The sequence below is a fragment of the Arachis hypogaea genome, chromosome 11, assembly GCF_003086295.3.
Source record: "Arachis hypogaea cultivar Tifrunner chromosome 11, arahy.Tifrunner.gnm2.J5K5, whole genome shotgun sequence".
In the NCBI taxonomy this organism is placed as follows: domain Eukaryota; kingdom Viridiplantae; phylum Streptophyta; class Magnoliopsida; order Fabales; family Fabaceae; genus Arachis; species Arachis hypogaea.
In genome coordinates, this window is record NC_092046.1 from 4,660,446 (window position 1) to 4,672,966 (window position 12,521).

At 32.6% G+C, this 12,521-nt stretch overlaps 1 protein-coding gene across 2 annotated transcripts; it reads right to left on the reverse strand.

The window, feature by feature from the left end:
* Positions 1-917: 917 nt before the first annotated feature.
* LOC112719983 (6-phosphofructo-2-kinase/fructose-2,6-bisphosphatase) lies at positions 918-10,488 on the reverse strand. Of its 2 annotated transcripts, none has more exons than XM_025770759.3 (22): positions 9,912-10,488; positions 9,086-9,381; positions 8,243-8,425; positions 7,804-8,013; positions 7,618-7,713; positions 7,278-7,376; positions 7,142-7,171; positions 6,463-6,516; positions 5,403-5,456; positions 5,245-5,322; positions 5,076-5,167; positions 4,928-4,985; positions 4,770-4,844; positions 4,138-4,185; positions 3,645-3,742; positions 3,336-3,411; positions 2,646-2,708; positions 2,446-2,537; positions 2,225-2,293; positions 2,044-2,107; positions 1,848-1,913; positions 918-1,243 (listed from the first exon to the last, which is right to left on the reverse strand). In XM_025770759.3, exons 1-22 carry the CDS (start codon positions 10,195-10,197, stop codon positions 1,166-1,168), a joined length of 2,265 nt encoding a protein of 754 aa, XP_025626544.1. In that variant the 5' UTR covers positions 10,198-10,488; the 3' UTR covers positions 918-1,165. The 2 variants fall into 2 exon arrangements, with proteins under 2 accessions (XP_025626544.1, XP_025626543.1); XM_025770758.3 differs by having other exon boundaries at positions 2,225-2,296.
* Between the last annotated feature and the right edge of the window lie 2,033 nt (positions 10,489-12,521).

A 12,521-nucleotide genomic window follows, 5' to 3' on the forward strand; every position in this document is an offset into this window, starting at 1 on the left:
ATTTTTTTTTGTTTTCTTTTCTTTTTTAAAGAAAGTTGATAAAACATTTCCTCTACTATTTCTTGTCACTCTACAATGCAATGCAAGTTCTGTTTCAATACAAATAGGAACAGTAGATATTTGTAATTGTTGTGAATAGATTCGATTCCAACACACTTTGATTTGATGCAATTTGCAATGAAATTATGCAATGCATGCTTCCGGCCATGGAATTTATTCCTTTTTAAGAGGAGACATATAAATTTCATATTCATACATCATCGCATGCTGTTTGGTGTTATAGCCTCGTGAACTCTGACGCAACTACTCCTTCCCCAACTATTTAGTTTTGCTAGAGATGAAACTACATTTGATAATTAACATTTTATTTGATAATCAGTTTCATTTTGAAGTTTAATTGTACTCACTTTGGTTATTGAATTTTATAACCGTGAATCAAATTAATCCTTGTAACACAAATTTAGTTAACAAAATGTTTATATATGTAACTAACTCTCATTTTGATAGTTTAACAACTAATTTAACGGTTGAAGTGTGACTCAATTTTGATCTCTCTTTTAGTCTATTAAAAAAACTACATTAAACCTCACACCTTTACTTAAATTAGACTTGGTCCCGCACAATATGCAAAAAACCTAAAAGTATAAACTTTTCTGTACATATTTTTAGATAACTAAAAATAATAAAGTTGTTTTTGGTTTTATAATTTGTTATAAAATAATTTGTAATTTTGTATAACTCTTAAAACAAAGAACTATATCATAATAAATTCTATAATATAATAAAACCAAACATGGTACACTTTTTCCAATTTTCTAAAGATGTAATTGTTGAAATTAGAATTTTGGGAACTATTTTAATACCTCAGAAACCATTTGGAACTTAGCTCATAAAAAAGTCTGTTTCTAAAATCCAGATGAAAGAAACTTGGTGGAATTTGTATTAGCCATGAAGTATAATGTAATGTCTTACAAAGAGAACATCATTTACACTTGAAATGAAACAAATGTTGAGTTTGAAGAGCATGACTTCCCTTCTTTATGATAATAATGTAATCCACTTGTGGGAATAATACATTTTTAACAAATTGAAAGAAGAAGGAGAATGCATAATTTGTCTATACAAGACACAACATAAGCAAGAGAGCTTCTCATCAGTTCATTTTTCAGTCCATTAGTTTGTATCTTTTCTCTTGGACACCAGTAACTCCCATTTGTATCTCTATTATTGTATGAAGAGGCACCTGCAATGCAATTGACAAATTCCATCTTAGATATCTTGTGCATATTTTATAATATTAGATAAATTAGTCCCCAATAAAATAACATAACAAATTTCTCTTTTATTTTTGAAAATTTTAGACAATCTAATCCCTTACCTATACTATATTTTTTATATAAAAAATTAAAGACTAATTTGGCACTTTTAAAAAACATTTTAAAAATATTTGGAACTGATTTGTCTTTTTTATTTTATAGAGATTAATTTGTCTAATCTGCACTCCTAATTTGTGTCCTCTAAAACTTAGAAGACTTCATATAACCTTAAGCTTCAATAAGAATTTGATTTTATCCTTCCATTTAAGGGTTACTAAACTACTAAGTTTTCTTTTTTTTATAAAAAAAATCTAGTATTTATATTTTATCCATTATAGAAATTTTAAAAGCAACTTTATCATATAGTTGATTTTGTAGTCTCTAGAGATCTTCTCAGAAAGCCATATCACCAACAAAATTTGACTAGAAAAAACTTGAAGTTTTAACCATCAAATCAAGTTTCAAATGGACTCAATCTAGTAAAAGAAAAAAGGGACAACAGAGCTCAACTACTATGAATCCACTGATTACCTCTATATGTGGAATTTCTTGCAAAGGCCTGTCAGCAAAATAAGCATATAATGCCCTCAAAACTGCCTGCAATGAGAAAAACAAGGAACCACATGTCCACATTCAGAGATTAAACCAATCAAACAAGAAAATAAAACAAAAAAAAAAATACAACATTTGTAAGGACTATGTTAGTCTAATTGCCAAAAAGCAAAACCTGGTGAGATATCACAACCACTGGTGCTCGTTGTCGCTCAAGCTCAATAATTACAGGTTCTAACCTGCATTGTTTAGGGAAGAAAAACCAAAACCAAAACCAAAACCTGAAGTTAGATATCAAACAAGCTGAAAGAAGGAATGAAATAATGCTTAACAGATAAAAAAATGTATGTTTCAACCTTTGAATGACATCCAAATAAGACTCTCCGCGAGGATAACGATACCTAAGCTTGTCCTTCTTGCGAGATCTGCTATAAGTGAAAAAAAAAAAAATCATGTCTGTTCAGATAGCATTTTCTCCACAAGCCTAACCATTTTATTTTTTTAGTTTTATGTAATACACTACTTGCATTCAACTTGAAAGGAAAAGAGTCGTAGAGGTTACGAGTCTGCGACATACTCATACTCCTCTGGCATGTTTTTCTTTATCTCTTCATATGTCATACCATCACACACCCCGGCATTTATCTCATCAAGTGCTCGCCATTGTATCTAAGATAATAAGTGCAGGAATACCATAATGTTCAAGTTTGTCATCCATATCTCTCGACATTAACATGACTTCATGCATCCGTAAGCTTTACGGATGATAACACTAACCTTGGGGAATCCAACAATTGGACTTGCTGTCAGGATTGTTCTCTGTAGAGTACTGGTCCATATCTGAACCAGTGGTTACAAACATCACAAATCATTCATCATTTCAATATTTGCTTATATTAGTTCATGCAGCAAGCTCATATGAGCTCTGATTCAGCATTAAATTGTTTCAATTTCCACAATAGCCTACATAGCGAGAGACAACTCTTTTATAGTGGACTGGCGACAGAAATGGAAATTCATGACATGATTAAGTGATACAAACATTATTATTGACAATAGGCTGCAGTTAAACACAGTTGTCAAGCGAACAAAATCATGGATTTCTGTTAAAAGAACAGATAACATATACCAATGTCTCTATCTTATCTCAGTATCAGAGTAATTTTACACCATATGACATATGTTACAAACTTACAATATCAGTATCTTAAGATGATCCCTTAAAATGATTTTCATATTAACTTTTATTTCATGAATTGTTTCCTAGTTCTTTTAGGACTACTAGTCTTAAAATTATTATTATAGGGATTCGTTTTTCTATATGATATGATATCAGATCACACTATATATCAATATTACCTTTTTGTTCTTAGTCTTGTGTTTTCTTTTTTCTTCTCTACCAAAAACCCATAAAAGGTTCAAAGGACAAAAGGAAGACATTGAATCTATATAAATGAAAAATCTTACAGAAGCAGCCCGCTCTGATTTGAGACGCTTTCCAACAAAGTTGGCAAGCTTCTTTTTATAAAGTTCTCCAGCCTCACTGTCATAACAAATTGCATTGTGCTCTAGTTAGTCACCCCAAGAAAAGAAAAGGAAAAACAGAAAAGGATAATGGTTCTAAAAATGATAGACATCACATTAAAAAATAGAGGAAGCAACATAACTAAGATAGAGGAGCCATTTAATTTTAACTATCTGTTGATTAATTAGAAAGCAACCAGACTTTCTTTTACATTCATATCTCTTCATTTTCCTTTTCTACATCGTATTTACCTTAATGCGGCATCTCCTCCAATTCTGCCTCTTACATTATCCTGACTTTCTCCATGCCGAGTAAGTAATATTGGGCGAGGTGTAAGGTGTGTATTTACCTACAGTAGATATATTGAGGTTCACAGCAATGTACAAATATGACGAAAAAGAAAATGGCGGGTTTACTCATATTATCAGACACTTACCAGCAATATGACTGTACATATAGACATAGGTAATAGTTTTATGAATGTAACATTTCATGAAATGTAAAAGGTTGAACAAATTTGGTGTTCAATATTGAGATGGATGAAAGAACTTACGTAGGACTATCTTTTCACTGGAAGACAGAGAAGGGGGGGGGGGGGGGGGGCACAGAGTGATAACTAGCTTCCTTTTTGTTTCCACCAAATTTTGGTAGTATCTTATTGAATTTTATCATTTTTTTGCCTGTGTTCGTGTCAAACGCTGATTGTAATTGAAGTATTTAACCACATTTTTCAAAAATGCTTACCAAGAAAAAGACAATTCGGCCAGGAAGGTAGCCACTGATATTGTTCACCTACGGCAAAAGATAGAAGATGTGATCAAATAACAAATCAAAAACACTTAAACAAAATAGGCCAAGAAATAGGGAATGCCAATGAATTCTAAGAAAAGTGAGAAATTGTGAAGTCAGTGCTTAACTAGTCAATAATCAGGAGTCCAAACAATCTAGAGCAATAATGACTCTATCTCTTCTGCCTCCTACTTTGCCGTATAGTTTTGATATCGGTGAGATAGTAGGCATACCAATATTGCTGCAACAACAACTAAATCTAGTTTCCATGTGGATATGATTATAATTTTAATAGCCTAACCTAAGCCATTTAGTTACTGAACTGGTTCTTAAACCAATTACATCCATGTGAAGAACTAAATTAATAAGAGGAAAATAGCATGCTCAATATGCTCAACGATGAAAACTTTTTAACATTTTTGCAACTTCGTACTGATCACATCAAGAATTTCTTGTTTGATGTTAAATCATGCTACCAAATTTCATATGCGGATTCTGACACGAACTATCAAGATGATCAACTGTACCGAAAGGTTATGTTCTATGCATAATAGGATCAATAGAAACAATGAAGTAACCGAACTTACTTGTATTTGCCCACCATGTCCACTGACCATATCAATCATTTTTATGTAAGATCCTTCTTCTACTGGCTCATAAACCTAATAATATGAAAATAAACATTATTTAAGGGAAAAAAAAGCTCACACAAAACAATCATTAAAAGTACTTTGTAATCACTTGCCTTCTCATAATTGGCCAGACGGTTTTTGAAGTCTTGCAATCCAGCCTGAAAATCCGGCCTGCAAGATGAAGTTAATTGTATATTTATCCACATCAACACTAAGGTAAATCTTCCATTTTAAGATGCAAAATTATAAATGAAACATTACTCTTCTGCATAGTCAGGACTTTGCTGAATTTTAAGACGTATATTCCTTTCGATTATGCTTACATCATTACATATCGTTTCCAGGAAGATAATCTGCAATGAAAACATAAATGAATCAGGATAAGCATATAACTCTGCATAATTATAATTACAACACTGTCTGTGACTACCTTGCATCTTCCTTCAGCTAATTTCATTAGCATGTTTCTTCGCCTCTTGTTACTATTTGTGGCATCAAATATCCCCACCTAAACCGAAGTTAAACTTTATGCAAATAGATGAAAGAAAGCATAATTAGTAACCAAAAGATGCAGCAAAATGATCTTACCTGACCACCTTCGTGCATCCAAGATACCATATCTTCAAATGCCAGCGCTGCTACCTAGTGGCACGTGATATATTAAAACTATTTACACAGAGAAAGGTCAACATGGTGTCAACATCGCCAGTATCATCCATTATAAATGAAATATCAGAATAGCATTAGCATTATGTTAAAAGGGTAAGATAGTTGTAACAGATTAACATCTATCACCATGAACTTTCCTTTTTTATCTCACTCTACATTTGTGCCGTGGTGTTGCTTCTAATATAGTAGCTCAATAAGCAAAATGTCAGAAGTAGCACTTTAAATAAGAGTAACAAGATCTTAACATTGTAATGCATGATTTTGTTTCAACTTTTTATCAATCAAAATGATGTTACCCTATTAGATTGTGACATTATCCATGTGGAGAGGCCCAAGGATTACACTATGTTAGAACTAGGAACTCGTACCAGAAATAGGATGAATTGCAAAGTAAATGTTTATTGAATGATATAGAAGTGATTTTACTATCTCCAAGGATACTTTAGAGTCCCCTTCTCTCCCAAACTATTCCAAATGACTGGACATCCTTTGTTCAACCCTGTTCCTTCTATTTATACTAATCACTAAGGCACTAACTCACCAATTGTAACTAACTAACTATAACTAGCTACCTAAGGGTATCCTAAGACTCCAAAGTCCTAACACACTATTTCAACCTATCTCACACTTTACTTCTCAATCCTGGCTGAGTTCCTGAACCATTCTGTACTTAGGAATCACTTAGATCAACAAACTCTGATTAATTTATTCGACACATGATGTTGTGTGTGATTCAGAACAACAACATTTAATAAGTTTTCTTGAAATAATACATAATTAAAAGTTTTAAGAAATAAGACAGTTAATTGGAACTAAATTCAACAAATTATAGAAGCAATAATGTCATAATTCCAACTAAAAATTAAAAAGTTATAATGCAATGTATAAGCTATAGGTTTTACTGGCTCACAGTTAGTTTACAACTCTACTCCAATAGTCCAATAATAATAATAATAATAATTAAAGAAATCCGCAGTACCTCATTACGTGCTTCCACACCTTCAGGATTATCAGCTGCAAAGAAATCTGCGGACTGCAAAATAATATCACGTGAACTAAACGGTTAAACTATAAAATATGATGGGCTAGTGCAACATCATGATTTCGAGGGAAAGAAAATCAAGTTTTCACTGTCCCATTATAACCACATGATGTGGTGATACTGAGAATCTTACGACCCTCAAAAGTACAAGGGAATGTAATAAAGTATCAATGTTCAGACTTTATAGTTAAAAAACTTCATTCTTATGGTTTTGGCCCACCTTCAGAATTTAGTTGACTGCTATACAGTTCATTCAATGCTTTCCAATTTCATCTTATTTATAAACTTGTTGGAATAATCTCCAAGCCTACTGCATCACCATAATCCTCTAAGAGCTCAATTCACTTATTGAATTTTTTAAAGACAAATATGTGATTAAATCATTAAAAGCATCAGATATTGAATTCTAGGATACTGCTTTGGAATAATTTTCAACTGCAAATTCTTCATTCTAGCATGAACCACATTGATCTCATGATAATTGGTTTACAATGCAATGAGGGATATAACTACCAGTAGAAAAACATGCGGTGCATAATAAAGTTCTGAAGATAATCTTTATATCAGAAGCATAGACTATTTAATAGTTGCAACTATGCAAATAAATAAAGTATACCTGATTAGCTCCATGCTTAAGGCGACGATACTGCAACATCCAAAAGTAAGTATGTTAACTATCTTCACATGTTTCCAAATTTCCACATGGTAAATGTTATATCAATGTTAAAAGGTGATTTTAAGAATGTAACAACCTTTCCAACATTGAAGTGTTTGGTATTATGACCTAACCAACGAAGATATCTTGTAAGTTTAGCTGCAGTGAATGTTTTACCTCGCGCTGGCAGGCCTACCTATGCAAAAGAAAGAAGATAGAAATTATTGTCACAATTTTAATTTACTAGTTAGATTAACTAAAGGGAAATATGACCATTTTTCCAGGTATTTCTAACTTCCAACTTTCAATGTATATACTTGACTTAGTCTCAATTAATTTACAACTATGAAATAAAAATGAAAAGTAGTGACAAAGAACAACTACGAATATAAAAATTAGTGAGTAATAACTTATCATGACAGAGTATTAGAGTATACCAGGATAATCGCCAAATGTCTATCCTCCTTGGGACCCAGCATCTGGTCAGCAACAGCCGCAGCTGCAACAGCTCCAGCAGCGGCTGGCATTGAATTCTATCAATGAACAAGAAAGGGTGAACATGCAATATAAGTTGGTTCACATCAAACAAGTTTGAATAATAAGTGGAAGTTATTTATACAAACCTTGGTATCATTATCTAAATTAAGATCATGAGTGAAGATATTAGAACTAGAAGATTTTATGAGTCTTGGGGATCCAACACCCCTATCAACAAAAAGCCCCCTCTGACTCTCTTGCCTTTGCAGAGGCGAATACGATCCCACTGACTTGGACTCAACCATTCCAGAAGTTGGAAAGGCCTTAGAAGAATCAGGCACGATAACCTCCATCTCCTGGTTAGAACATCAACACAACCAATCAGATTTAACATTTAATATGTTGAGTATCAAGAATCAAGATAGCATGTTAGCTTAATTTCTTATATGTTTCCCTCTTAGACTCAGAAAGTGGCATTTTGTCTTGTAAGTCTCCTATGAAATGTTTTCTACTACTATTAAATAATAAATAGTCCATTTAGAAAGTATAAACAACACTTAAAAGATGTGAGTTTGAACGATAAACCTTTATGGTTGTAGGGCGATCAGCAGAAGCACCACCATCCTTGAAGGAATATGAACCACTAGTTAGTGACCTTGGAGTCTCTGTCATGTTAGCTGCATATACAAAGGCTGAATTTGCCGAAGTTGAGGGTGCCGGAACAACATAATGCTCAAGATCAAGGTCCAAACCGGCCGAAGAGCAATTCTGGAGAGTAGTAAGTAAAGCAAGCTTAAAATTTTTAGTAATGATAAGACAACAAGGCAACCTTTACTTCATAGAGATCCAAGCCACAGGGTGAAATAAGAGAAGAAAAGAAGAGAGACACATTTGATAGCAACCAATTTAAATATGGCATCCTAAATATTTATATGTTTTTTCAACTGTTGAAGTATATGAAGCAACAATAGTGCTTTGGATTTCAAGATCGCCTATCAGAAGAACTAAAGGGAAATTTAAATGCACTATCAAAACGACCATTGTATTTGCACCAACAGTTGACATTTATTTACTAGACCAAGGTGTGTTTAGAAATATAAGACAACATCTAAATACTTAACATCAGCGTTACATATTTTACATTGGAAACCATGGCGACTTGTATCGCATCCATCATTGGATAGGATTCCATCCTCACTTTAGACTCCATCCAATGATAGATAGAGTGTAAGTTAGTACAACGTCCAAAGCAAAACATGTTCACCTAATTCAATATCTTAAGGCTTGGGGGCAAATTAACACTGTTCTTCAGATAACACAGCAATAGAAACTACAAATTAAAAATAAAGGTGATTCTATTTTAATGTCACTGACCAAGTATTCCAAGGGTTAAAAATACATAAACAAAACCAGAAGTTGACGTCTAACCTCACCACCTGGCTGAGGTGCCGAATTTATGCTGACATCAGGCATCCAACGTACAGACGACGGACGAAAATTCTCCTGGTAAGCCCTCCAGCTAGCTGCAAGGTCAAAAGGAGAGACCCTGTCTGCTTTTACAAATACTTTATACTCAAGAACTTCATCATTTTCAAGCCTGAACAAAGCAAGCTTGGCGTCCTCTTTCAGCGCTCCCCCAATGAGTTGGCGGCTTGGACCCTCCTCAACAAAACAAGGCGCATTGCTGTACTTAGGCTTCAACAGGAACTTGAAGTCCAAAGTTTCTAGAAATCCCAAACAAAAACAAGAGTCAAAACATCAGGTTCATAAACTAACACCAACCATCCTCTTCCAACAACACAATTTCCAAAATTGCAACACATTCACATATCGAATTCTCTGCCTGTAGTAAAACCAATAATGCTTTTGCTCAGATCAAGAGTTCACCTTATAATACACTACCAATTTGGTCCTCTTATAATAAGTCCTCCAAACATTTTACCACGAATGAGTCCTCACATAATTATGCAACATCGAACTACTCCTACTATAGTGGAAAATAAAGATTTATTTTATTTTCTGGAATTTTATAAAAAATAAAAAGAAAAAATATTGAAAACAATCAAATCATGTTCTGTTCATCTAAAATTGGATAAGAGTGAGCCAGCTAGGGTGGGCTCGATTTACGAGAAAAAAGAGTACAGGAATAATTTCTCCCTAGAAAAGAAGAAACCACCAACTAACTAACCTACCTAAACTTATTTTCAAAAAAGAAAAATAATAATAATAAATTAAGAGCAGGAAGGTAGGTAACCGTGATTAGGTGGAACAACAAAGCTGAGCTCCCACATTGAAACAGATTCTCGTTCCATGGAAAGTGCCTTGGAAGGGTCCCAAGAGCCGATGAGAGGAACCGAGCCGAACACGTGAGGAACCAGGTCGGCGGTAAGGGTGTGGTTCTTGTCCATCTTAAGTGAGACGTAGAGCTGGCCTCCGTCGTGATGAGCGGAGGCGTGTCCTTGGCCATCGGGTGTATCATCTTGGCCGTCTGGGTTGGTCGCTCCTCCTTCTTCCCCTTCCTTGGAGGCACCGCTTCCCATTGGCTATGGTGTTTGTGGCAATTGAGGGAGCATGCAGATGTGGATATGGAGGCCTGGTTTTCTGGTGAGAGTGGCTTTGGAGTTATCGATGGATAAGGAAGAGATGATGATTGATTGATGACTTGGTTTAGAATTTGGAAGTCAGGGAGTGGTGTTGGTGTTGGTGGGACTCGCTGGGTGACTCACTCACTCTTACTAGTTACTACTGTTACTGCTCCGTCTTCTCTCTTATGTTTATCTACTTTCTTCTTTCTTTCTTTCATACTAGTGGTTACTGCTTGACTTGGCAAAGATACCAATGGCTTAACAACTCAAATTTATAGTATTACACTATTACTAATTGGTAATTACTAATTGAGAAATACATCTGTAATTTTATAATTCCAAACACATATAAATTCTTGATTAATTAATAAAAAATAATTTTTTAGAATACGAGATATTTAAATTTAAGATTCAATTTTTTCATTTTTTTTAATTTAAAGAGTAAAATATAATCTTTTATTATATATTTTATTAGTGAGATTAAATAAAAGAGAAAATATTAAAAAATTAGACATTATATTTTACTTAATCAATTAAAAAAATTGAGAGAATTTATTTTCATTTAAATCTTTTTTTTAAAATATATATAAGGACAAGTAGGTCATTCACATAGATTTAATTATTTTGCGATTTAGAAAATAAATAATATTTTTATATTTTTAATTAGTCGAGAACTTATTTGTCTTCAAGATAAAAAGTCAAACACCTATTTATTATTTTCTCTTACTAATTTTATACGCCGTATCAATAAAAATAATTTTTTTTATATTAACATCGTGAATAATAAATCAAAAGAATGAACACGGTTGAATTACTGTATAAAAGATTTCAATTAATTTTTACATACAAGTCATTTGATCAAACAAATTTAACCAAATTATTTACACTCACGTACACACATTGTTCTTCGCACGTTTGCTGCACGTTCTTCTTTTTTTTCTTATAGAAAAGTTTAGGGGCCAACAACTTTTTCAAATTCTGACCAGCATGTAACCAGTAAGAAAAAGTGAGCCATTGGATGAAATCTCACACCAATCTCATACCATTAAAATCATCATTGATGGTTATTTGATGGCTACAAATTCCAAAAGTTGCTGCCCCTAACACTCCTCTTTTTCTTATTCTTCTTTTTCATCACCCCTGATATTTTTTCTTCTTTTCCTTCTTTTTTATTATTTTTCCTCCTCCTCCTTCTTTTTCATTGGAATTTCTTTTCCTTTTTCCTTTTCCATCTTCTCCTCCATCATTTTCATCATCATGATCATCATTATTAAAGTCATTGTCGTCTTCTTCTTATACGTATCGTCGTTATCGTTATTGTAGAATTTTTACTATATTGATGAGTTGCCTGATCCAAAATTGATTTTGATGTGTTTTTGTTGATAATTCAATCATTTTTGTGTGTCGCAATTATTAAGTAATTTTGGTACATTTCTGAGTTAATTGAGGTTTGTAGAAAAATTTTGGTGTAAAAATTAAGAAATTTATGTTATTGTTAAGAAATTTTAGTATATTTTTATTCTGATAAATTCTGCATAATTCAAAACACGTCTTCCTCCTTCTCATCTTTTGCTGTTTTTTCTTTTTCATCATCATCATCATTTTTTTTCTTATTCATTTTTTCCTTCTTGTTTTACCTTTTCAAGTTTCTTCTTGTTTTACTTTCTTAACAAGAATAAAAACAAAAAAAAATCAAACAAAGAAAAAAAGAAGAAACACATAATGCTGCAAAATTACTAGAAAAATGATGAATCTACATTCATTCAACTAAAAGAAAGAAAGAAATAAGGAAAAGAAGAAGAAGAAAAAAATGCAACATTAAAGAAAATATATTTGTGTATTTGTAGCAAAATTTCGATGTAAAAACTAAGACATTTATGTGTTATTATTAAGACATTTCAATGTATTTGTATTCTGATAAGTTCTGTATAATTCAAAATTTTTCCTCCTCATCCTCCTCATCTTTTGCTGCTTCTTCTTCTTTTTTTTCATCATCATTATCTTTGTTTTCTTATTCATCTTTTTTTATTGTTTTACCTTCTCAAGTTTCTTCTTGTTTTACTTTCTTAACAAGAATAAAAAAAATCAAACAAAAAAAAAGAAACATATAATACTGCAAAATTACTTGGAAGAGGATGAACCTACATTCATTCAACTAAAAGAAAGAAAAAAAAAGACAAAATTTTATGCATGCTTCATTGATTTGCATGTCTTTTTGAACTCATATTGTATGATGTAATTAAAAAATAATAGTAGTGTATTTTAATTTGTATTTCGGT